The sequence below is a fragment of the Melospiza melodia genome, chromosome 27 (genome assembly GCF_035770615.1).
Source record: "Melospiza melodia melodia isolate bMelMel2 chromosome 27, bMelMel2.pri, whole genome shotgun sequence".
NCBI classification, from domain to species: domain Eukaryota; kingdom Metazoa; phylum Chordata; class Aves; order Passeriformes; family Passerellidae; genus Melospiza; species Melospiza melodia.
Window position 1 is genome coordinate 8,963,516 of NC_086220.1, and position 24,185 is coordinate 8,987,700.

The 24,185-nt window shown below is 49.3% G+C and overlaps 2 protein-coding genes across 2 annotated transcripts; one reads left to right on the forward strand and one right to left on the reverse strand.

Annotated features, from left to right (window-relative positions):
• Positions 1-674: 674 nt before the first annotated feature.
• Positions 675-12,019, reverse strand: BSDC1 (BSD domain containing 1). The gene is made up of 11 exons (XM_063177300.1): positions 11,973-12,019; positions 11,144-11,204; positions 10,498-10,614; positions 8,866-9,033; positions 8,731-8,785; positions 7,909-8,024; positions 6,740-6,808; positions 6,520-6,601; positions 5,532-6,053; positions 3,844-3,947; positions 675-2,691 (listed from the first exon to the last, which is right to left on the reverse strand). Exons 1-11 carry the CDS (start codon positions 11,981-11,983, stop codon positions 2,659-2,661), a joined length of 1,338 nt encoding a protein of 445 aa, XP_063033370.1. The 5' UTR covers positions 11,984-12,019; the 3' UTR covers positions 675-2,658.
• Positions 12,020-12,093: 74 nt separating this feature from the next.
• Positions 12,094-23,358, forward strand: ZBTB8B (zinc finger and BTB domain containing 8B). The gene is made up of 4 exons (XM_063177299.1): positions 12,094-12,147; positions 13,156-14,025; positions 16,522-16,700; positions 19,492-23,358. Exons 2-4 carry the CDS (start codon positions 13,158-13,160, stop codon positions 19,801-19,803), a joined length of 1,359 nt encoding a protein of 452 aa, XP_063033369.1. The 5' UTR covers positions 12,094-12,147; positions 13,156-13,157; the 3' UTR covers positions 19,804-23,358.
• The last annotated feature ends 827 nt before the right edge of the window (positions 23,359-24,185 follow it).

Here is a 24,185-nt window from a genome sequence, read left to right on the forward strand (position 1 = left end):
GTGGTTCTAGGGCGCCCCCAGCGAGCGGGAGAGGAACTGCAGGGGCTGTCGCGTCCTGTCACCCGTGTCCCCTCACTCGTGTCCTGTCACCCGTGTCCCCTCACTCGGGTTCTGTCACCTCTGTCCTGTCATCCGTGTCCTGTCACCCGTGTCCCCTCACTCGGGTTCTGTCACCTCTGTCCTGCCACTTGTGTCCTGTCATTTGTGCCCTGTCACTCGTGTCTTGTCATTCGCGTTCTGTCACTTCTGTCCTGTCACTCGTGTCCCCTCACTCGGGTTTTACCCCCTCTATCCTGTCACTCATGTTCCTTCCCTCGTTTCCCCCCTGTCCTGTCATTCATGTCCCCTCACACGGGTTCAGTCACTTCTGTCCTGTCACTCGTGTTCCCTCTCATGTCCCCTCTGTCCTGTCACTCGTGTCCCGTTCCCTTGCCTGCAGGAAGGAGGAGCTGCTGCAGCCCAGCACTGCCCCGGGCAGATCCCTGAGGGTTTTATGGGGTCACTCAGAGCCCTGAAAAGTAAAGGACAGAGTTTGAGGACCGGGTGGATTTATGGGGTCACTCAGATCCTGAGGAGCCTCTGGCAGTGGAGATTTCTTTCCCTCTCCTGAGGGAAATGGGAGGAAAGGAAAATTTGTGTCATCCCCACCCCGGAGGAAATGAGAACACGGCAGAGACTCTGAGAACTCCTTTAATCGCTGTTAACTGCAAGTCTGTAAAAGGTTTGGAGAAAGTCTTTGTTACAAAACTACCAGCAGCTGTTAGAATTGTTCCTGGTTTGTCACCCCAGCTAGAAAAGGCTCAGGGAGATGTGGAATAGTTCAAGAACAGAGAGAATATTGCACAACCAACCCCACGGTTAATTCCACTAAAAGAAGGAAAGAAAGTGACACAGATGCTGCAGCCTCGAGCTCTGCTGTGGGACCAGCTGGGGATGTCCCCATCGATGTCCCCTGTGTCCCCTGCCCTCCACAATCCCAGCCAGGACAAGGAGAGGCTCTGCTGGACCCAGGGCTGTGGCAGGACAGGGATGCTCCCACCTAAAGAAGGAAAAGCCAACCCCAAAACCCCAACTCTTCCAAGTGCACCTCGTTTGGTGCTGTCCAAAGGCAGCAGGAAACCCCCAGGACAAAGGCAGAAAGTGTCACCCCAGCACCCCAAAGGCCAGGGAGGGCTCTGTCCCCTTGGGATAACTGTGCAGGAGCAACATCTCCTCTTGTGACATGAAACTGCCCCAAAAAGGAGCTGTGGGGCTGAAGGAGTGAAGCAAACAGTGCCAGGGGTTGAGTGAAGGAACCCAAAGCTCGTGGTGGCTTGCAGGGCTGGCACGGGTGGGACAGGGCTCAGATGGGGACACACAACAGGGACACCCCAGTTTGGGAGCCTCTGTCCCCCCAGGCTGGCCAGGCTGAGGTTGAGGTGGTCTTTGGGCCAGGCTGGACCTTGGCAAGGGCTGTAGTGGCCACCAACACTGGGGTTCTGTCCCCAACTGACCCAAATTACTGCCAGCCCAAACCAGTGCCACCATCACAGAGGTTCTGTCCCAGTTGACCCAAACCAGTGCCACCATCACAGGGGTTCTGTCCCAAACTGACCCAAACCAGTGCCACCATCACAGGGGTTCTGTCCCAAACTGACCCAAACCAGTGCCACCAACATCGGGGTTCTGTCCCCAGCTGACCCAAACCAGTGCCACCAACACTGGGGTTCTGTCCCAAATTGACCCAAACCAGTGCCACCATCACAGAGGTTCTGTCCCCAGCTGACCCAAACCAGTGCCACCAACACAGAGGTTCTGTCCCCAGCTGACCCAAACCAGTGCCACCATGTTCCGTCCCCACCCGATCCAAACCAGTGCCAACACTGGGGTTCTGTCCCAAACTGACCCAAACCAGTGCCACCAACACAGAGGTTCTGTCCCCACCTGATCCAAAGCACTGCCAGCCCAGCAGCAAGAGCGAGCCACGAGGATTCTCCTTGGAGAACTTAACTAGAAAGACACAAAACCCAGAGCAGGAAGGTGCTGCAGCTGCAAAGGGGGGGAGAGCAGCAGGCCTTGGCTCTTGGAGGAACTGCTGGAAATGGGAATTTCCATGAGAAAAAGCTTCCAAGACAAAAAGCCAGGCAGAAGCTGAGGGTTTGGCAGGGGTTTGGCTCCTTCCAGGGTCAAAGCCACGAGCCAAGTGCTTTTTGTGCAGCACCTGCAGCCCTCAGGCTCTCCCTGGGTGGGAATTGCAGAGCAGTGAGCAGAGCAGGCACAGCCACGTCCAGGAGCCTCTCAGGTGAGGGTTCCACGTGCACACACGAGCAGGGAAGGAGCCAGCTGGCAGCCTGGCAGCACCCAGCACACCTGGCAGGGCTCTGAGTGCCCAGCTGGCCCCAGGACCCCTCACTCTGCCTCCTCAGGGTCACTTTTGGCTTGGCCAGTCTCTAGGATCTGTGGAGAAGTCGGGCTCCTGTGTGCCAGTGACCTCCTGCTTCCTCCTCCTGGAGCTGCAGGGGTCACCTGAGTTGCCCCCAGGTTTCTGCAGGAATGGGAACTCCTCCAGGCTGGGGGTGCAGCCCCAGCACAGTCACACACAAAGGAACAGCTGGTCCAAGTCTGAGTTCACACTGGATGGTGGAAATGAGCCTGTGACACACACTGCAAGCAGCTGCTTTATTCCCAGTCTTCCCACTCTTCATCTTCCAGCTGCAAACAAGAGGAAATCCACTTAATAAACTTCTGAGCTGGTTTCAACTGTTTGTGTCTGTAAATCAACAGATTTCCCCCTGGGAAAGCTGCACACTCACCCCACCAGCCCCTCTCTGCACCCTGAGTGCCACCATGGTATTTTCTGAAAAATCCTCTTTGCCCAGGAGTTTCTCCTGGGAGGCTGAGACGCCTCAGAGAGGAATGAAAACAATAATTATCTGATTGCTGCTCCTGTGTTTTGCTGCTTTGGAATGTGGCTTGGACATTGTTTACCAACAGGTGAATGTTTGATTGGTTCCATGTGAATTGTTTTTAATTAATGACCAATCACCATCAGCTGTGTCAGACTCTGAGTCAGTCACAGGGTTTATTATTCATTCTTGTGAAACCTTCTGATTTATCCTTTCTCTTTTTTTAGTATAGTTTTAGTATAGCATTCATAATAATAAATGTAATATAATGAATATAATATAATCAATATAATGAATATAATATAATTAATATGATATAATAGATACAATAAATATAATATAATAAATATATTACATTATATAATATCAAATATATATTATATTATATTATATTATATTATATTATATTATATTATATTATATTATATTATATTATATTATATTATATTATATTATATTATATTATATTATATTATATTTTAGTAAAAGAAATATAATAAATAAAAATTAAAATAAATAAGTATTGATATAATATAATGTATATAATAAATACAATATATATCATAAATATAATATAGTATAGTATAGTGAAATATAGTGTAATACAATGTAAAATAATGTAATATAATGTAAAATATGATAGATATGATATGATAGATATGATATGATATGATATGATATGATATGATATGATATGATATGATATGATATGATATAATATAATATAATATAATATAATATAATATAATATAATATAATATAATATAATATAATATAATATAATATAATATAATATAATATAATATAATATAATATAATATAATATAATATAATATATCAGCCTTCTGAGAACTTGGAGTCAGATTCTCATCTCTCACCTCGTCCTGGGCACCCTCACAAACCCCACACCCTGAGGGGCTGGTGATGCTTTGGGGGCAGTTTTTGTGCCCTGACTCACCTCCCCAGACATTTCCACCCTGGACAGTGCCAGCTGCACCTCCTCCTCCGTCATGTCCAGATCAAAGTCCTTTTCCCAGTCCTCGCTGATATCCGTGCTGGAGCCTGCAAGCACAAATGTCCCCACTGAGCCACCAGAGCTGGCCCCAGAGCCTGGAATTCCCAGGGCTCAGAGCCACCACACTGCCAGGAACACAGATGGGAGGGGATCCTGCTCCCCTCACAGCCGGGGCTGGTGCACAGCCAGGGGGAGAGGTGGATGCTGAAAGAATTTCTCCTCTGGCCTGGGAGAGCAGGGACGTGTCAGGTTCCAGCCACACAGAAAATGACAGGAGGGACTTTGATGTGGGGACTGTCATTGTGCCAGCAGGGATGACAGGCAGAGGGGAGCGATCAGCACATCCCCTCCACAGAGCACAGCCTCTCCTGGCAGCCAGGGACCAAAGGGCTTTCTGCTCTGTCACAGACACATTTTATGGAAAAATCCTTTCCTTGGGATTTTTCCTCCTGAGAAGCTGAGAGGCCTCAGGAACAAAATGTAAACATTGATTATCTGCTGCTGTGGAATGCAGCAGGTGTATCTGGGATTGGCCCATGTTAATTGTTTCTAATTAATGGCCAATCACAGGCAGCTGGCTCAGACTCTCTGAGCCACAATCCTTTGTTATCATTCCTTCTTTTTCTATCCTTAGCCAGCCTCCTGATGAAATACTTTCTTTTGTGCTTTTCGTATAGTTTTGGAGAAAGTCATTGTTACAAAACTACTAGCTGTTAGAATTTTTAATATAATATATATTATAATAATATATAATAGATATCAATATATATTATATATATATAAAAAATAATATATATTATATATATAATAATGATATATAAAATATATATTATAGATAACATATTCTATTATATATAATATATATAAAATAACATATAATATATAACAATATATAATACATATCAAATATATATAATTATATATTAATACATAATAATAAATCTTTTTCCTATATAATCTATTTTATATATTATCTATAATAATATATATTAATTGATATATTAATATATGTTATGTATTAGTCACTATATATTATATGTAATAATATATCATGAGTACTATATATTAATATAATATAATATAATCTATATTATATTATATTATATTATATATTATATTATATATTATATTATATTATATATATTATATTATATTATATATTACAATATATATAGTATTATATATAATATATTATATATTGATTATATTAATATATACAATTATATATTATATATATTTCACATATATTATATAAAATAATATATTAATATATTGTATATTATTCATTATATATTGTATATTATAATAATGATAAATTATATAATAATATATCATTAATGATATATAATATATAATATATATTAATATATTATATCTCTTAAACATTATAAATATAATATAATCCATAAATATAAAATATTATATATATAATATATATAATAAAACAATAATTCAAGCCTTCTAAAACATGGAGTCAGATCCTCATCTCTTCCCTCAGACCCCTGTGAACACTCACACACTGCTCAGCCAGCAGATCACTGATTTATTTCCCTTTCCTTTGCTCTCCCCCAGCACCACAAACCCCGAGCTGTCCCCAGGGTCCCTCCCAGCTTTCCCAGCCCCACACGAACCTTTCTTGCCGTTGTTGGAGGGGGTGGATTTGCCGCTGTCCGAGTTGAGCTCGAAGACTCTCAGGTCCGTGGGTCCCTCCTCCCTCAGAGTCTCTGTCCTGCCCTGCCCTCTGCTCTCCATCTCTCTGGGCTCTGCTCCAGCTGCCAGCTCCGAGGATGCTGCTGATGGCTGGCCAGGTGCACAAGGCTGAGCAGCCTCTGGGGGCTTTGGCAGCGAGCTCTGCTCCTCCAAGGTGGCCTCCACCAGCCTCTGGCAGAGCTCTGGGGCTGCAGCTGCAGTCTGTAGCTGGGTGGCAGGCACAGGGGCAGGGTTTGCAATCTGAGTCACAAGGGACGCGCTGTCGCTGCTCTCCGAGGGGCTCTGCTCCCCTGGCACCTGCTCTGGGGGCAGCACAGCCCAGCTCTGCCCACAGGGAGCCTTGGGGGCAGCAGCCTGGTGTCCCTCTGGGCTGGGCGCTTTCTGTGCTGCTCCTGGAAATGTGATGTTTGCACAAGGCAGGGGGGACATCCCCAAGAACTCCTCTGTAGGGAGGCAGAAGAGAAGTGAGAGATGTTTCAGCAAGGGCAGCAGCAGCTGGGCTGGGAGCTGGATTGCAGAGAATCACAGAATGTCCTGAGCTGGATCTCACAGAATCACAGAATGGCCTGAGCTGGATTTCACAGAATCACAGAATGCCCTGAGCTGGGAGGGACCCACAGGGATCACCCAGTGCAACCCCTGGCCCTGCACAGACACCCCAAAAATCCCACCCTGGGCATCCCTGAGAGCCTTGTCCTGGAGCTGTGCCAGCTTTGGGGCTGTGCCCATTCCCTGGGGAGCCTGGCACCCTCAGGGGGAAGAACATTTCCTGATTTCCAACCTCAACCACCCTGACACAGCTCCAGAAATTCCCTCAGATCCCACCACTGCTCACAGAGCAGAGATCTCTGTGATTTGTAGCAGTGAGGAGGAGCCACCACCCCGTGGAAGCCCCAAAACCTGTCCCACCTTCATCCTCCTCCCAGCCTGGCTCCTCTTGCTGCATGCTCTGCTCTGCTCGCTGCTTCAGAGCCTCCCTCCGGGCTTCATCCTGCAGGAATGCAACACAGCAGCTGCTCACATGCCCAGTCCCCTTCCTCCCCCAGCCATTCCACCATCACTGACCCCAAGGCTCAGCCCAGATCTGTTTGCCCAGGAAAAGCCCCCCAGGGAACCCCCCCAGACCCACCTGCTCCAGGCAATGCAGTTTGTAGAAGTAGCGCTGCCAGAACTCCAGGTGGGAAACAGCCACAGGGACCTGGGAAAGGCATCAGGGAAAGGGATGAACCCCTCAGAAGGGGAGCTGTGCCCCTCAGAAGGAGAGCTGCGCCCCTCAGAGAGAGAGCTGTGCCCTCAGAGGGAGAGCTGTGCCCCTCAGAGGGAGAGCTGTGCCCTCAGAAGGAGAGCTGTGCCCTCAGAGGGAGAGCTGTGCCCCTCAGAGGGAGAGCTGTGCCCTCAGAGGGAGAGCTGTGCCCCTCAGAGGGAGAGCTGTGCCCCTCAGAGGGAGAGCTGTGCCCTCAGAGGGGGAGCTGTGCCCTCAGAAGGAGAGCTGTGCCCCACAGAGAGAGAGCTGTGCCCCTCAGAGAGAGAGCTGTGCCCTCAGAAGGAGAGCTGTGCCCCTCAGAAGGAGAGCTGTGCCCCTCAGAAGGAGAGCTGTGCCCCTCAGAGAGAGAGCTGTGCCCTCAGAGGGAGAGCTGTGCCCCTCAGAAGGAGAGCTGTGCCCCTCAGAAGGAGAGCTGTGCCCCTCAGAGAGAGAGCTGTGCCCTCAGAGGGAGAGCTGTGCCCCTCAGAAGGAGAGCTGTGCCCCTCAGAGAGAGAGCTGTGCCCTCAGAGGGAGAGCTGTGCCCCTCAGAAGGAGAGCTGTGCCCCTCAGAAGGAGAGCTGTGCCCCTCAGAAGGAGAGCTGTGCCCTCAGAGGGGGAGCTGTGCCCCTCAGAGAGAGAGCTGTGCCCCTCAGAAGGAGAGCTGTGCCCCTCAGAAGGAGAGCTGTGCCCCTCAGAAGGAGAGCTGTGCCCCTCAGAAGGAGAGCTGTGCCCCTCAGAGGGAGAGCTGTGCCCTCAGAAGGAGAGCTGTGCCCCTCAGAAGGAGAGCTGTGCCCTCAGAGGGAGAGCTGTGCCCCTCAGAAGGAGAGCTGTGCCCCTCAGAGAGAGAGCTGTGCCCTCAGAGAGAGAGCTGTGCCCCTCAGAATGAGAGCTGTGCCCTCAGAGGGAGAGCTGTGCCCCTCTCTCCTCCCAAAGCAGCTCCCATTTTATTCCATCCATAACTTTTCCATAGTTTCCACCCCAACCACAGGGCACAAACGGCTCAGGGCTTTCCTGCAGCATTCCCCAGGTCAGGAATTGCCATTTTGGGGCCTCACCATTTTGGTGTAGAGTGCCCTGATGGAAGGGCTGGTGGCCAGCAGCTCTGCAATCTCCCCTTTCTTCTCCTCCAGGCTGAACTGGGCCAGCCAGGCCTCGAGCAGCTCAGCAGGGCCTGTGTGGGACAAGAACCCCTCAGTTTGGGGAGGTTTCACTGGGGCACAGGAGGAGGGAGACACAGGGCTCAGAAATGCGCTGCCAGCTCAAGGCCCAATTTAAATTGGGTTAGGAAATTCAGACTAAGCTGGTCCTTGAGCTAAGAGCCAGATCTGCTCTTCTACAGCCAAGCCCTGCTGGCCAAAGGTTTCAGGGAACTCCAGCTGGCCCCCAAATCCCCTAGAGAAGCACCCTGGACCCCCTGAACCCACCAGGGCAAGCACCCTGGACCCCCTGAGTCCCCCAAGGGTAGCACCCTGGACCCCAAACCCCTTTGGGGAACACCCTGGAGCCCCTGAACCCCCCTAGGGCAGCACCCTGAACCCCTCAAACCCCCTAGGGCAGCACCCTGAACCCCCCTGAACCCCTAAGGGAGCCCCCAAACCCCCTTGGGGAGCAGCCTGGACACCCTGAACCCCCCTAGGGCAGCCCTTGAGCCCCCCCAAGGCAGCATCCTGGAGCCCCTGAACCCCCCTGGACCCCCTGAACCCCCCTAGGGCAGCCCTTGAGCCCCCCCAAGGCAGCATCCTGGAGCCCCTGAGCCCCCCCGGACACCCTGAACCCCCCTAGGGGAGCCCCTGACCCCCCCAAGGCAGCATCCTGGAGCCCCTGAACCCCCCTGGACACCCTGAACCCCCCTAGGGGAGCCCCTGACCCCCCCATACCATCGGGCTCGTTGCAGTAGGTGGCTGGGTCGGACTGGAGGCTGTAGAGACGAGCCTGGAGGGGACACACAGGGACAGCTGTGAGGGCAGGGACAGCAGCAGGGCCAGGGGACAGGCTCAGGGTGCCACACTGACCTTGGCACTGTCGTAGGGCTCGGTGGTGCCCGAGGGTGTTGCCATCAGGGTGATAACGTCACAGTCTATGGTCTTGTCCGGAGAGGGAGCGAAGGTGTCCGAGATGACCCCCAGGAAGTCAGACAGGCCCTTCCTCACCTTCTCTGTGGCACCTGAGCCCTCTGCCCTCTGCAGGGGAAGAGGCAGCACGGGGTCAGTGACACCCCAGGGCTTCTGGGAATCCTTAAGGAAGCAGGACCTGACCCCTCAGGAAGGGTGAGGTGGGGGACACCTGAGGGGAGCTGAGCTGAGGCTTTGTGAGGGAAGCAGAGCGGGTTTGGGGCTTTGTGGGGGAAGCACAGCCAAGTTTGAGGCTTTGTGGGGGATGCAGAGCAGGTTTGGGGCTTTGTGGGGGATGCACAGCCCAGTTTGGGGCTTTGTGGGGGAAGCACAGTGGGTTTGAGGCTTTGTGGGGGATGCACAGTGGGTTTGGGGCTTTGTGGGGGATGCACAGCTGGGTTTGGGGCTTTGTGGGGGATGCACAGTGGGTTTGGGGCTTTGTGGGGGAAGCACAGCGGGTTTGGGGCTTTGTGGGGGAAGCACAGTGGGTTTGAGGCTTTGTGGGGGATGCACAGCTGGGTTTGGGGCTTTGTGGGGGAAGCACAGCTGGGTTTGGGGCTTTGTGGGGGAAGCACAGCCAAATTTGGGGCTGCTGGTGTGGGGTGGGGCTGTCCCAGTAGCAGCTGGGCAGGGCTGAGGGTCACAGCTCATGTGGAGTCTGTGTCACCTTACAGTGACACTGCCAGTGTTCCCCCTATAGTGACACTGCCTGTGTCACCCCTACAGTGACATTGCCAGTGTCCTCCTACAGTGTCCCCCTGCGTTGACGCTGCCACTGTCCCCCTGCAGTCACACTGCCAGTGTCCCCCCTACAGTCACACTGCCAATGTCCCCCTACAGTGACACTGACAGTGTCAACTTACAGTGACACTGCCAGTGTCCTCCCACAGTGACACTGCCACTGTCCCCCTACACTGTCCCCCTACAGTGACACTGCCTGTGTCCCCCTACATTGTCCCCCTACATTGTCCCCCAACAGTCACACTGCCAGTGTCCCCCCTACACTGACACTGCCAATGTCCCCCTACAGTGTCCCCCCTACAGTGACACTGACAGTGCTCCTCCTACAGTGACACTGCCACTGTCACCCCTACAGTGACACTGCCAGTGTCCTCCTACAGTGACACTGCCACTGTCCCCCCTACAGTGACACTGCCACTGTCCCCCCTACAGTGACACTGCCACTGTCCCCCCTACAGTGACACTGCCACTGTCCCCCCTACAGTGACACTGCCACTGTCCCCCCTACATTGTCCCCCTACAGTGACACTGACAGTGTCCCCTGCTCAGCACAGTGGACAGGGAATCACGAGGGAGTGACAGCACGAGGGGAATGACTTTAATCTGCAGGAAATGGGGTTGGATGATGGGATATTGGGCAGGAATCCTCCCTGTGAGGGCACTGGGATGGAATCCCCAGAGAAGCCGTGGCTGTGCCATGCCTGGAACGATGCCAGGCGGGGTTTGGAGCAGCCTGGGAGGGTGGCAGGTGTCCCTGCCGTGGCAGGGGTGCCACTGGGTGCCCATACTCACTGCCAGCCTGTCCTTGACCACGCTGGCCGTGGCGGCGATGGTGCAGGCCGTGTCGTGCTGCACCACCTGTGTGAACTCAGCCAGGTCCCTCTTCATGAACTCCAAAGCCTCTGTGGACTGCAAGCACACAGCACATGGATTCTGCAGGGTTTTGCTCCCCCAGCAAAGCTGGGATTACTCCCGGCACGTTACAAAAATTCAGGTGGGAGAGTTTGGCCCAGATGAACCCTCACCCCAACCTGGGCAATGCATAAAACCAGAATAACCTGACCAACAACAGCACCTGCTCTGCCCAAAACACATTCCAGGAGGCTCTGAAGCCAAGAGCAGGAAAAACACAGGCTGGCAGAAGCCTGGCTTTAGGTTTTGTGTGTAATTAACACAGGCAGTGCTGTCACAGCAGGAAGTTCCACACCACAGAGCCACGCTGGAACCACAACCCCTGCTCAGGGGGGGATCTCCACATCACAGAGCCCAGCACGACCCAGGGTTTGTCTGATCCCCAGCAAATCCATCCCAAACCCGCTTCGGGGGGACCCTCCCGGGATGGGAGGAGCTCCGGGGCCGCCCCGCAGGCCCCGCCCTCCCGCTCCCGGAGGTTCCCGGTGGCTCCCGGAGGTTCCCGGTGGTTCTCAGCGGTTCTCACCTTCTCCTTGACGGCCTGGTAGCTCTGCTGGAGCCAGCTCCGCCACCAGCCGCCATCCTCCCTGCGAGGGACAGGCACGGCATCAGCACAGCCCACACACACAGCCCGAACCCAGAGCCAGACCCCAAACCAGGATCCCACACCGAGCTCCCAAATCCCATATCCTGACCCCAGATTCACATCCTGGATTTCGATCCCAGACCCAAACCCCAACCCCATACATGGATCCCAGAGCACAGATCCCAATCCCAATCCCAGCTTCAGACCTCGATCGCAGATCCCAACCCAGATCCAGATCCCGATTCCAACCACAAATTCAGACCCCCAAACCCAAGTTCGGACCACAGCCCCAGATTCCAACCCCAAACCAAGATTCAGATCCCAGATCCCGACTCCAACCCCCAATTCAGACCCCAAACCCAGATTCTATCCCCAGACCCCGATCCCGGATCACAACCCCAGACCCAGATCCACACCCCGGCCCCAGATCCACATCCCAACCCCAATTCCAACCCCAGATTCCAACACCAGACCCCGATCCAGACCCCAGATCTCGACTCCAAACCCAGATTCAGACCCCAACCCCAGATCCCAACCCCAAATTCCAATCCTCGATTCCAACCCCAGACCCCAACCCCAAGTTCCATCCCCCGATTCCATCCCAGACCCCGGTTCCAGCTCCCACCCCCCAAACCGCAGCCCCGGCCCGGCCCCGCTGCCCGGTCCCGTCTCGCCGTCCCCCTGCCCACGGGGTCCCTGTCCCGTTCCGTTCCCGTTCCGTTCCCGTTCCCGTTCCGGTCCCGCCGCCCCCCGGCCGAGCGCCGCTCACCCCTCCGCCATCTTGGCGGTGTGACGTCACCAATATTTACCGACCCCTCACCCCGCGGGCCCCGCCCCGGAGCCGGGCCCCTCTGACGTCACTTCCTGCCCCGCCCCGGGGGCGCGGCCCGGGTACGGTGGCCGGGCGGGACCGGGAGCGGGACCGGGAGCGGAGCCGGGCGGAGGTGAGTGATGGGCACCGAGCGCTGCCCGAGGCGGGCGGGACGCCTCTCGGGGCACGCCGGTACCGGGCAGGACGGTGCTGACAGCAGGGAGGGCTCCCGGTACCGGGCGGGACGTGCCGGGCGATGTCGCCACCGGGAGGTCGGTGCTTGGCGCGGCGGGGGATCCCGGCACCCGGCAGGGTGGCCCTAGGGGATGCCGGTGCTGGGAAGGACGGTCCTTGGTGTCCCGGGACATCCGGTGGGTACCGGGCAGGAGGGTCCATGGCGGCGTTCGGGATCCCCGGTACCGGGCAGGATGGTCCTTGGAGCAGTGAGGGATCCCGGTACCGAGCAGGATGGTGATGGCGCTGTGGGCTATCCCGGTACCGTGGCGTTCTAGGGGATGCCGGTACCGGGCAGGACGGACCTTGGTGAGATGCGGGACTGCCGGTACCGAGCAGAGCGGAGACGCGGCACCGGGCGGGAAGGGGCGTAGAACCCCCGGTAGCGGGCGGGACGGTCCTTGGCGGAGCGCTGAGAAAGGGTAGCAGTGGCGATGTCCCCCGGGCTCCCGGTGTCCCCTCCGTCCTGGTGTCCCCGCAGGGCTGGGAGGGGGTGGCAGTGGAGGTATCCCCACTGTCCCGGTGTCCCCTCTGTCCCCCTGTCCCCCTGTCCCGGTGCTGACGCTCTGTCTGTCCCCCTGTCCCGCTGTCCCCTTGTCCCGGTGCTGACTCTCCTCTGTCCCTGCCCAGTCATGGTGGTGCCGATGTCCCTCCTGTCCCCCTGTCCCCCCTGTCCCCCTGTCCCTTCACTGACCCTCTCTCTGTCCCCACAGCCGTGGAGCTGCCAATGTCCCCACTGTCCCACTGTCCTGCTGTCCCCTGTCCCTTCACTGACCCCTCTCTGTCCCACTGTCCCGTCCCTTCACTGACCCCCTCTGTCCCCACAGCCATGGAGGTGCCGATGTCCCTCCTGTCCCCCTGTCCCACTGTCCCCTGTCCCTTCACTGACCCCCCTCTGTCCCCACAGCCATGGAGGTCCAGTCCTACTACACCAAGCTGCTGGGGGAGCTGAACGAGCAGCGCAAGCGCGACTTCTTCTGCGACTGCAGCATCATCGTGGAGGGCAGGATCTTCAAAGCCCACAAGAACATCCTGTTCGCCAACAGCGGCTACTTCCGAGCGCTGCTCATCCACTACATCCAGGACAGCGGGCGCCACAGCACGGCCTCGCTGGACATCGTCACCTCCGAGGCTTTCTCCGTCATCCTGGACTTCCTCTACTCGGGCAAGCTGGACCTGTGCGGGGACAACGTCATCGAGGTGATGTCCGCGGCCAGCTACCTGCAGATGACCGACGTGGTCAACTTCTGCAAGAGCTACATCAGGTCCTCGCTGGACATCTGCAGGAAGATGGAGAGGGAGGCCGTGGTGTTCTACCAGGCTGACAGCGGCAGCTCGGCCAGGGAGGGCCCCTCTGCTGGCTCCAAGGGTGCCGGCCCCGTGTCCTCCATGCAGGAGAAGGTTCTGGAATGCCAGAGGGACCCTCCCTGCGGGGAGTGCAGTGGCTGCCACCCGCTGGAGGTGGTGGCCAGGGACCCTCAGAGCAGCGTTTCCCCCGATGGCTGCAGGAGGGTGGAGCCCAAGGTGGAGTTTGAGGCCGAGCCGGCGGCGGCGGCGGCGCTGGAGCCCATGGAAGAGGGGCAGCCCCTGGAGCTGGCCTGCAATAACCTGCACATGAAGCAGTTCCTGGAGGCTCTGCTGCGCAACAGCTCGGCCCCGAGGAAGGAGGACGTGGTGCATCACCTGGTGCGGGGATTTGAGGGTAGGGCTGAGGAGGCTGGAGTGCCCGTGAGCTCCATGGTGGACATTCACAGCGACTGGTATGGTGAGGACACAGGTGAGAGGACTCGGGGCTGCAGGGCAGGAGGGAACAGCTTTGTTGGGCTCCTTTTGTTACTCTTGTCCAAGAATATTTTGCTGAATTTTTGGCACGCTGAAATAAACTCTTGTTGTGCACTTTGAAAGCAGCTCTACTTGTTTGTTTGGTGCAGCCCGTGGCAGGTGAGTATTGCTGACAGCTCTGCAGCTCCCAAATCACCCCAGACTCCACTTGGAGTGATTTTTCTTTCATAAACAAACTCACTGGAATCTCGTTGAATGCTTTTAAAGAGGATTTTTCCCTCCTGATGGTCACAGAGCAATCCAACAGGAGGGATCTGCTGCAGGACCTGCTGTTCCCATCCCATCCCAGCTCCTGCCACTGCTGCTCTGTTTGCAACTTCAGAGGGCAGAAATCAGCTTTATCCAACACTGAGGGAATCCTGTGAGTCCTTTAGGAGCACTGAAAGCTTTGAATTCTGTGGTATGGCATAAAAATGAGGATTTTTTTCATTTTCCAGCTGCCCCAGCACCAGCTGGGATATCTCAGAAATATTTCCTGGCAGCACTCTCAGGAAAACCATGCCCATGTGCATTTCTCCTGATGTGGACAATAAAGATTTGGGCATTTTATCTGGTTTTTCATAAGTGCCTTGTCCAAACAGCTCTGTGAGGACAGGAGGTGGCTCTGCCACACTGTGAGTGCCACAGGTGCTGAGGATGTGACAAATGCCACAGGGCTGGCACTGACTGTAGCCAGCAAATTTATTTTCCTGTCATCTGCAGCTCAAGCTGCCTGTGTGACTTTAAAGCCAATAAAAAGTGACAAATCCTCTCAAGCAGGGCACTGATAAAATCACAACTGCAGGTTTACTCTCAGAGCAGGGCTGTCACCACTCACGCTGGTGCTTTTTGATGTGTGCCAAGGCAAGAACATCCAACACACAAATTTCACTTCTCTTTTTCCTCTCTCAACATCTCCAGGCTGTTCATGAGTCATTAAAAGGGAAATGCTCCCAGAGTTTGATAGGGAACATCAGGAGTCCTGGCAGTGTAGCAGAAATGTTAGTGAGAGATGGGGTTTGAGTAGGAGTGAGGGAAAAGAAACCAAACCTTCCTTTCCTTCTGTCTCTGTGCTAAAACAGGACCTTGGAGCAGTGAGGAGAGTGGGAGTTTCTCAGCTTTCAGTGCTGCTGCTGCCTCAGCTTCTTCACAAGGCACCAGAAATGAGAAACACAAACTCCTGGTAAAAGAATGGTGCACTCAGGTTAAGAGATGAGATAAATTTCACATTTTTTCAAGTTTCTACCTCTGTTCCAGTCATCCTTCACAGCAGAAAGAGGGAAAACTGGCACCTGTAGAGCCCTGGAGGCAAGGCAGGACTAAGAACTGGGTTTAAATGAAGCTCTGAATGCCCAGCAGGGATTTGCAATCCCTTGGGAAGCTCCAAGACTCTCACTCACATCATTAATACCAGACACACCTTTTTTGATAGTGGGTTGGATAAACCTTAATGCAAAGGATGCTCTGCAGCCTCACCTGCTTGAGACACAAAACATTTCCCTGAATCAGGGCCTGGAACAGGGAAAATCAATCCTTTGGCACAACATCTCCACTTTTGTGCTGGAAGGGAAGCTGGTCTGGTGCTGAAAAACTTGGCAATGCCCACCTGTCTGTAAAATGGGATCTTCAAATTTAATTCTGTTCTTGCACCTGACTCCATAAATTGTGTATTACTTGTGGTTTGGTTTCTGGAACGGTAAAATATTGTCAGGAAATATATTGGAGTCCTTCACCTCGTTATTCCCAACAGGAAGGGAGTAGAAACAGAGTCATATTTTCATATCTAAATATGAAAGAACGTGGCCAAAATGTGCTATTTCTGCCTGCAGTTTGTGTTAAAGGTTTTAGTTTTTGATGCTGTTTAATGCCAAGAGTAATATATTTATGGATTTTTATATCTAAATATGAAAGAACATGGCCAGAATACGCTATTCCTGCCTGCAGGTTTGTGTTAAAGGTTTTAGTTTCTGATGCTAATGGTTTAATAATTTTTAAAGAAAGGAATAGCCAAAATGTGCTATTCCTGCCTGCAGGTTTGTGTTAAAGGTTTTAGTTTCTGATGCTAATGGTTTAATAATTTTTAAAGAAAGGAATAGCCAAAATTTGCTATTTCTGCCCGCAGTTTGTGTTAAAGGTTTTAGTTTCTGATGCTAACGGTTTAATAATTTTAAAAAAAGCAAGTGGCTGAGATGGACCAGAGACCCCACTTGACTAGAAGCAGATTATTGGTGCTTCCTAAATTAAAATGAATGTTTTGCTGTGTTGAACACCGGACAGGCTGCTTTTCCAGGGCACTGCAGCTGCCTGAATTCTGCAAGGGCACAGCCAAGGAGCCCCCAGGCGAGGGAAGATGCAGCTCCCACCCGAGCCTTGCAGCGAGCAGCACCAGGAGCCCTGGCAGCAGCAGGTGGCAGAGGGTGCCCGAGCTCACAGGCTGTGTTCTGTCCCCAAGGTGACGTGCTGGTGGTGCCCATCAAGCTGCACAAGTGCCCGTTCTGCCCCTACACAGCCAAGCAGAAGGGGATCCTGAAGCGACACATCCGCTCGCACACCGGGGAGCGGCCGTACCCCTGCGAGACCTGCGGCAAGCGCTTCACCCGCCAGGAGCACCTGCGCAGCCACGCGCTCAGCGTGAGTCACCCGCGCAGCCCGCTCACCTGCGGGGTCACGGGGGTCACAGGGGGTCACAGGCCCTGCAGGCTGCCTCGGGTTTTAGCTTTTCAGGGTCTTCAGTGGGTGGGTCTGGGGATCGTGTCAGGGGATGGTTGTTGGAATTGCAAGGTGGCCGCAAAGCTGGGAAGAGATTGGCATCTGACTCCAGGGAATGCTGAACACTGGCCTTGTTAAAACTATATTATGTGACATCACAGCTACATTAAAGAGAGATACTAGACTAGACTAGACTAGGCTATGCTATAGACTATACCATTCTATTCTATTGTATACTACACTATATACCATACCATACCATACCATACCATACCATACCATACCATACCATACTATACTATACTATACTATACTATACTATACTATACTATACTATACTATACTATACTATAACTATACTATACCATTACTATACTATTACCATACAATACCATACTATAGCATTCTATTCCTATTTTATTACTATACTATACTATACTATACTATACTGTACTGTACTACACTACACTACACTATATTATACTATAACTATACTATACTATTACTACACTATTACTACACTATACCATATTATAGCATTCTATTACTATTTTATTACTACACTATACTATACTATACTGTACTACACTACGCTACACTATGCTACACTCTATACTATTACTGTTACTATCACTATTACTATTACTATTACTATTACTATTACTATTACTATTACTATTACTATTACTATTACTATTACTATTACTATTACTATACCATACCATAGTATTCTATTACTATTTTATTACTATACTACACTACACTACACTATGCTACACTACACTATATACTATACCATACTATTCTAATCTATACTATGCTAGATACTATTCTATACTATACTATTCTATACTATTCTATTCTATACCATACTATTACTATACTATTTTATACTATACTGTACTGTTCTATACGATGCTACACTATACTACACTGCACTACACTATATACTATACCATTCTATTCTACACTATTCTATGCTATAGTACACTATGCTATGCTATTTTATATTATTCTATTCTATTCTATACTACAATATATACCATACCATTCTATACTATAGTACACTATGCTATATTATTCTATACTATACTATAGTGTACTATACTATACTATACTATACTATACACTATATTATACTATTTTATACTATGCTATTACTATTTTATAGTAATTATATTTTATATACCATAGTAATTATATTTTATATACCATACCATTCTATACTATAGTACACTATGCTATATTATTCTATACTATACTATAATGTACTGTACTATATTATACTATACTATACACTATATTATACTATTTTATACTATGCTATTACTATTTTATACTATACTATTCTGTTCTATACCATACTGTACCATACTATTCTGTTCTATACTATAGTATAGAATATATACTATATATATATATATACACACACACAATATACTATATATATATAGTATATATTCTATATACTATATATAGTATATATAGTATATATTTTATATATATTATATATACTATATATATAGTATATATAAAAAATTCTGACATATATATATAGATATATATATATATATATTCTGCTCCAAATTATATATACTATATATATAGTATATAGAATATATATATACACTATACACTATATAAAGTATAGTATACTATTCTAATATGCTACACTATACCATACTACACTATGCCAGATACTATTCTATACTACACTATATTATACTTACTACAGAAAAACTTGTGGCTGTCTGCTGACAGTCAGGACACAGCTCTGAGTGACTGGCCAAGGAAACAAAACAACCCTCAGCAGAATGCAATTACCAAATTCCTTCAGGTAAATAATCTTCCAGCACATTCCACATGTGCACAAACACAGGAGCAGCAAAATGAGATAAGAATTGATTGGATTATTCTTTTCTCTGCTTTTCTCTGTTCAGAGGGCATGTGGATACCACAGATGGTGAGCTCTCTGCACAGAGTAGGAGACAAAACAATTCCTGCTCCAGCTGGGGACCAAGGACAAATGATCCAAATCTCAGCCCAAGAGCACAAACAACATGGGCTGAAGAAGGATGGAGCTGTAATTGAATAATTAACTTGAATATGCAAATAGACCAGAACTTATAAAAATGTGAGATCTCATGACCAAGCTCTCTTTTGCTTCCATCCTGGAGCATCCAGGCAGAGCCAGGACTGTGGCCGAGGTACTGCCAGGGTCTGGCTGTTTCCCTGTTGTGGCAATCTCTCCAAAACCTCAAATTGCCTTTTCCTCCCAAATTTGCTGTTTGCCATGCAGGTCCATCGCTCCAACAAGCCCATCATCTGCAAGGGCTGCAGGAGGACCTTCACCAACAGCCCGTCCCTGGGGCATTTTATTTTCCTAATCTGTTAGGTTAGATTTTGGGAAGGAATTCTGCAGGGTGGTGAAGGTGTGGATTCCCCATTGCTGGAATTGTCCCAAGCCAGGTTGGAGGGGACTTGGAGCAACCTGGAATTGTTGAAGGTGTCCCTGGGCTGGACAAGCACTAAGTCCCTTCCAACCCAAACCATTCCATGATTGCTACACTTGGGTAGCCCAGATCTTTGTGGGCAGAATAACGACGGCGATTCCACTCCCCTTCAGCTGAATCGTGGCTGTTTCTCTTTTGTGGCAATCTCTCCAAAGCCTCAAATTGCCTTTTCCCCCCCAAATTTGCTGTTTGCCATGCAGGTCCATCGCTCCAACAAGCCCATCATCTGCAAGGGCTGCAGGAGGACCTTCACCAACAGCCTGTCGCAGGGGCTGCGGCGCTTCGGGCTCTGTGACAGCTGCACCTGTGTCACCACCACCCACGAGGACTCCCTGCCCATCAACCTCAGCCTGGTGGAAACGGCCTCAGAAGGGCAGGAAAAAGGAGATGCTGACAATGATTGGCCCATCTATGTGGAGTCTGGGGAGGAAAATGACCCAGCTGAGGATGATGATGGCGATGACAAGCAGGAAATCCACCGCAGTTTGTCAGACAGAGAGACTTTGATGTAGCAGTGAGAGGAGAGGGGGAGCACTCAGAGGTTCCCTGGCAGTGTCTGTGACAGAAAACTGCACATTTGCTCAATCAGTGACACTGTGCTGGTTTTTATTATTCTGGGTTTTAATTCAATTGTGAGGAGAATTGGATTTTTTGATACTTTTTAAGTTTTCAGTGCTGTGCACCAGAAATCTGTGAAGAATCTTCATCTGGGGCTCACAGAGGTTGGACTTGAGCAGTTTCTCTGCCTGCTGGTTTTGGGTTTGCAGGTGGAACACCTCTGGGTTGTTTTGGGGACAGGTTTTTTCAAATAATGAGTCCTGGTCCTTAATCCCTGATCTGAAAGGGATGCCACCTTTCCTCTGAAGATGACATAAAATGTGGTTTACATCTCTTACCTTGGGACTTTTCCAAGCTAATCTGTGATCTTCTGTCTTAGGACAGTGTTATCTAAATGATGAACCATAAATGTTTGCTGAGACTGGGTTTGACCTGGAAACCAGGGCAGAAAAACCATGATAACAAAAAAAAAAAACAAAACAAAACAAAAAACCAACAAAAATATGCTGCTGCTGAAAGGATAGACAGGAAGAATCCATCTCTTTCACATAATTAATTGCAGTAATTTATAGGTCAAGCTTTTCTTTCTGAATTTTTACTGCATCTTCCTCTCCTGAGAGCTCAGGCCGTAGATCTTCAGCTGTGTCTTTAATGTCACCCAGAATTCAGTAGTCTTGGCTTCAATATTAAACACAAAAATGGTGTTTTAGTGGCCAGGACCAAGAGAAAACCCCAAATTCTTTTCAGCTTTTTACAATAGGAGTTAAAAGCTGTCAGGCAGATTCCTTGGGAATTCTGACTGTGGCACTTTGAATAACCAGACCCACACCTGGTGCAGCTGAGGAGCAGTGAAATATCTGAGCTGTGCTATAAAAGAGCTCTGAATGCCCTTTTGGAATCATTTTCTTCCTCTTTTCCTGTAATTTCTTTTCAAATTCGGGTATCCTCTCATGATTTATATTTGGTGATTTTATCCAATATTTATTTTCTTAAAAAACCTCCACTGTGGACCTCCTGTTTCTTTGCTGGGGCAGCTAAAACTTTACAAAGGAGGTGAGATTTTGTCACCTTTCCAGCAGCAAGTTTTTTAGAGCTATCAAAACTCAGGCTGGGGAGCTTTAGAAGAAAACCCAGCACCACCAGAAAGCCTGTTTGCTTTGGGGTGACCTCCTGTTCCCTGACAAAGGGACAAAACTGAAATATACTGTGAAATAAGACTGTTAATGCTTCTTCACTCTGCTGTTCCCAAGTGTTTCACGAAAAGGCAAATTTGATGAGTCTTTTTGGCTGGAGCAGAATTTTTTTAGACAGATTTGGCTGACAAAGAGTGAGCAGTTCCTCCCACTTGGTGCTGTTTCCTGAGGGTTTTTTGGTGTAAAGATTGTTCCACTTGGCAAACCTAAAAAACCCCAGAGCCTTCTGATTTAACCAGGGTTTGTTCTGCATACCTCGTGCTTTTCTTGTACACGTTGAAAAAGAACAATTCAGCTTCTCCCTCTGCTTCACCCAGCAGTGAAACTGCCCCATTATCATCTCAGATTTATTTGTGAGAGGTGATCCTGCTCTCACAAGTGCAGCCAAGGGTTCCTTGCCACAGCAGGTAGGATGAGGAAAGAAGAAATAAAGTTGTTTTTAAAGAATTCACTTTATTGGTGGCTGCTGCAAAGAGCAGAAGGTGAAGAGACTTCTTCTGGAGTGGTGTGCTCCAAGTTCTTGATGATGTGCTGGGTTTATTTTCTGTCCCTTAATTTGGGTGATTTTCAGTCATCCCTGTTCCAGAACAGCTGGGAATTGGAGTTAGTATGAGCTGGAGCACAGGACAAGATCTTTACAGAATTCCCTGCTCCAGAGCCCCTGGTTTAATCAATCTGAATTAAGGGACATTGAAGGGACAGCTCATGGAGGTGCCACTTTTGGAGCTCCTCTGAAATCCTGCTGTGCTTTTGGCTCCTTGGTGCTCTTGAGCAAAATGTGGGGCTTGTAAATCTTGCTGGAATGTTTGGAAAAGCACCTTCCAGCCTCCCAGGGCTTGTCTTTTGGACTGCTGGTGAGTCCACCCAAAACCACAGGGTGATAAAGGAGGGACTTTCTGCCTTGAGAGCCATGGATAAATCTGATTTTTTTGGGAGACTCACTGATGGAAGTGGGGCAGGAATGTAAGTAGGGATCAAATGAATATTGAGAATTGTGAAGATTCCACCTCGCTGTAAATATTGGTAGAAGCCACAAGACCTGGAGTATCAGCTCAGGTCTTGTAAATCTCGCTGGAATGTTTGGAAAAGCACCTTCCAGCCTCCCAGGGCTTGTCTTTTGGACTGCTGGATTTTTGGTGAGTCCACCCAAAACCACGGGGTGATAAAGGTGATAAAGGAGGGACTTTCTGCCTTAAGAGGCACGGGTAAATCTGATTTTTTTGGGGAAACTCGCTGATGGAAGTGGGGCAGGAATGTAAATAGGGATCAAATAAATATTGAGAATCATGAAGATTCCACCTCGCTGTAAATATTGGTAGAAGCCACAAGAGCTGGAGTATCAGCTGAGCTGCCTCTGGCTCGTGCTCCACGAGGTTGGGAAGCTCCTGGCGTGGCTGAACTCTGCTGACTGAGCCTGGGGAGACCTTGGAGCAGGGAAAATGAACCCTTTGGGAGCTGCAGGAGTGGCTGCAGAGACTTTTCCCTTCACCCTTAGAGATTGTCCTTGTGTGTTCGTGCCTAGAGAATGGAGCTGTCAGGGGCCGGGTGGGCGGGGGGAGGATTTTCCACAGGGAAATTTCCACCAAACTCGGTGGTTCCTGTTCAATTGTCATTTTGTGCTGCTTTGTTTTGTTTTCTGTGGAGTCTTTTCAGCCTTTGGGTGTAGAAGAGGATGGAGTTTATTTATCCACATGCTTGTGACCGGGGTGTTCATGTAAATCCGTTTTCTTGTGCTTTTCCGCTTCGTTTTCTGGATGTTTTTTCCTGAAATCTTCCATTTGTAGATCCAGCCTCTACAAGCTTTGAGAAAATGATGTTGGCTGTTTAGAAAAAAAAAAACCTTCCTGTGGTGCTTGATGAAGAAACAAAAATCATCTTTTTAGGGGAGCTATTTCTAATAGAATCTCTTTCTCAAAGGTTTTTAAAGGCCGTGAAGATGACATATCTTAAAACTTAGCTGGTTGTACTTGACTTTGTTTAGAAATACACATTTTCATGTATTTTTGCACAGAAATGCACTGTATTTCACTGAAGGAATACATGCTGCACTGGTGTTTGTAGTGCATTTAACCTCTTGGTGCAAAGCCCTTGTAAATCTTCCAGATGTGGTCGTTGAATTTCCTGATGTTTTGTAAGACAGTTTCATAACCCAAGTCCTTTAGTCCAGTAATGATGACAAATTCTTATAAACTGACCCTTATTTGTGGAAGTGACTGAACTATATTTGTGGATCTTGGAGCATTCTGGAGTTTTTTGATTGTCTAGAAAATAAAACTCTCTGAGAGGGTTGCTTTGATTTTTTTTTTTACCCTTCAAATGTTGACTGAGTAAACCTGAGAGTGTCTAGATTGAGGCTCACGTTTCAATTTCTGGCATTAAAATTAAATATTTAATGTTTCCATTTCATTAATTTGGTTTAAAAATTAACATATAAATTTTTGGGGTCAGCTAGATTGCAAGAAAAATCAGGTTTTTTGGAAGGAAAGGACTAAAAGGATTCTGTTCACTTGAACCCCAGCCAAGTGAGATTTTTAGATAATATTTTATTTTATTAATTTTTTAAACAGTCTTTGTAGTTTTATGTTAATTTAACTTTTGAAACTTCTCATTTTTCTTGCTGGGAAGCAGACACTGATCCCAGCTAGGAGGAGATGCATGTGGGGAGGACAACACCCCAATTATCCTTTCCAGAAAATTTTAAATTATATTGAATATTTGACAAAAAATCTCCCTGCAAGTAGACATTTTTACCTTTTTTTTTTTTTCATGAAAGATGTGAGATGCTGAAGAACTCAGAGGGATGAGGGTGGTGATCTCCACCCTTGGTGAAAAGGATTTTTTTGTGGGGGAAGGAAGAGGAGAGCAGAGGTCAGAGAAGTTGGGAATGATTTGGGGAGGAGAATTGTTTGGGTCCAGCCCTAAGCCATCAAGGTGAGCTGAATGCAAACGTGGGACGTTTGGGTGTTCCAGAAACTGGGTAAGATAAGAGCTTAACGAGGGTTTAATTGTTTAATTGATTTGGGGTTCCACCAAATCTCAGGTTTTTCCTAAACTGGACATTGCTGCCAGAGGGAAAATTCCTCCCTGGACTGGGGGTTTAGGGCAGGACATTCTGATTTCCTGCTCATTTGAAAAAGGAAGAA

Excerpts from the sequence above, each read along its gene's own strand:
- BSDC1 (XM_063177300.1), bottom strand. Across the intron at positions 8,025-8,730 it reads CTACTGCAACGAGCCCGATG|GCCCTGCTGAGCTGCTCGAG; the intron begins GTATGGGGGGGT and ends TGTCCCACACAG. Across the intron at positions 3,948-5,531 it reads CTCCAACAACGGCAAGAAAG|GCTCCAGCACGGATATCAGC; the intron begins GTTCGTGTGGGG and ends TTGTGCTTGCAG.
- ZBTB8B (XM_063177299.1), top strand. The coding sequence starts at position 13,158 with ATGGAGGTCCAGTCCTACTACACCAAGCTGCTGGGGGAGCTGAACGAG. Across the intron at positions 14,026-16,521 it reads CTGGTATGGTGAGGACACAG|GTGACGTGCTGGTGGTGCCC; the intron begins GTGAGAGGACTC and ends TCTGTCCCCAAG. Across the intron at positions 16,701-19,491 it reads TGCGCAGCCACGCGCTCAGC|GTCCATCGCTCCAACAAGCC; the intron begins GTGAGTCACCCG and ends TTTGCCATGCAG.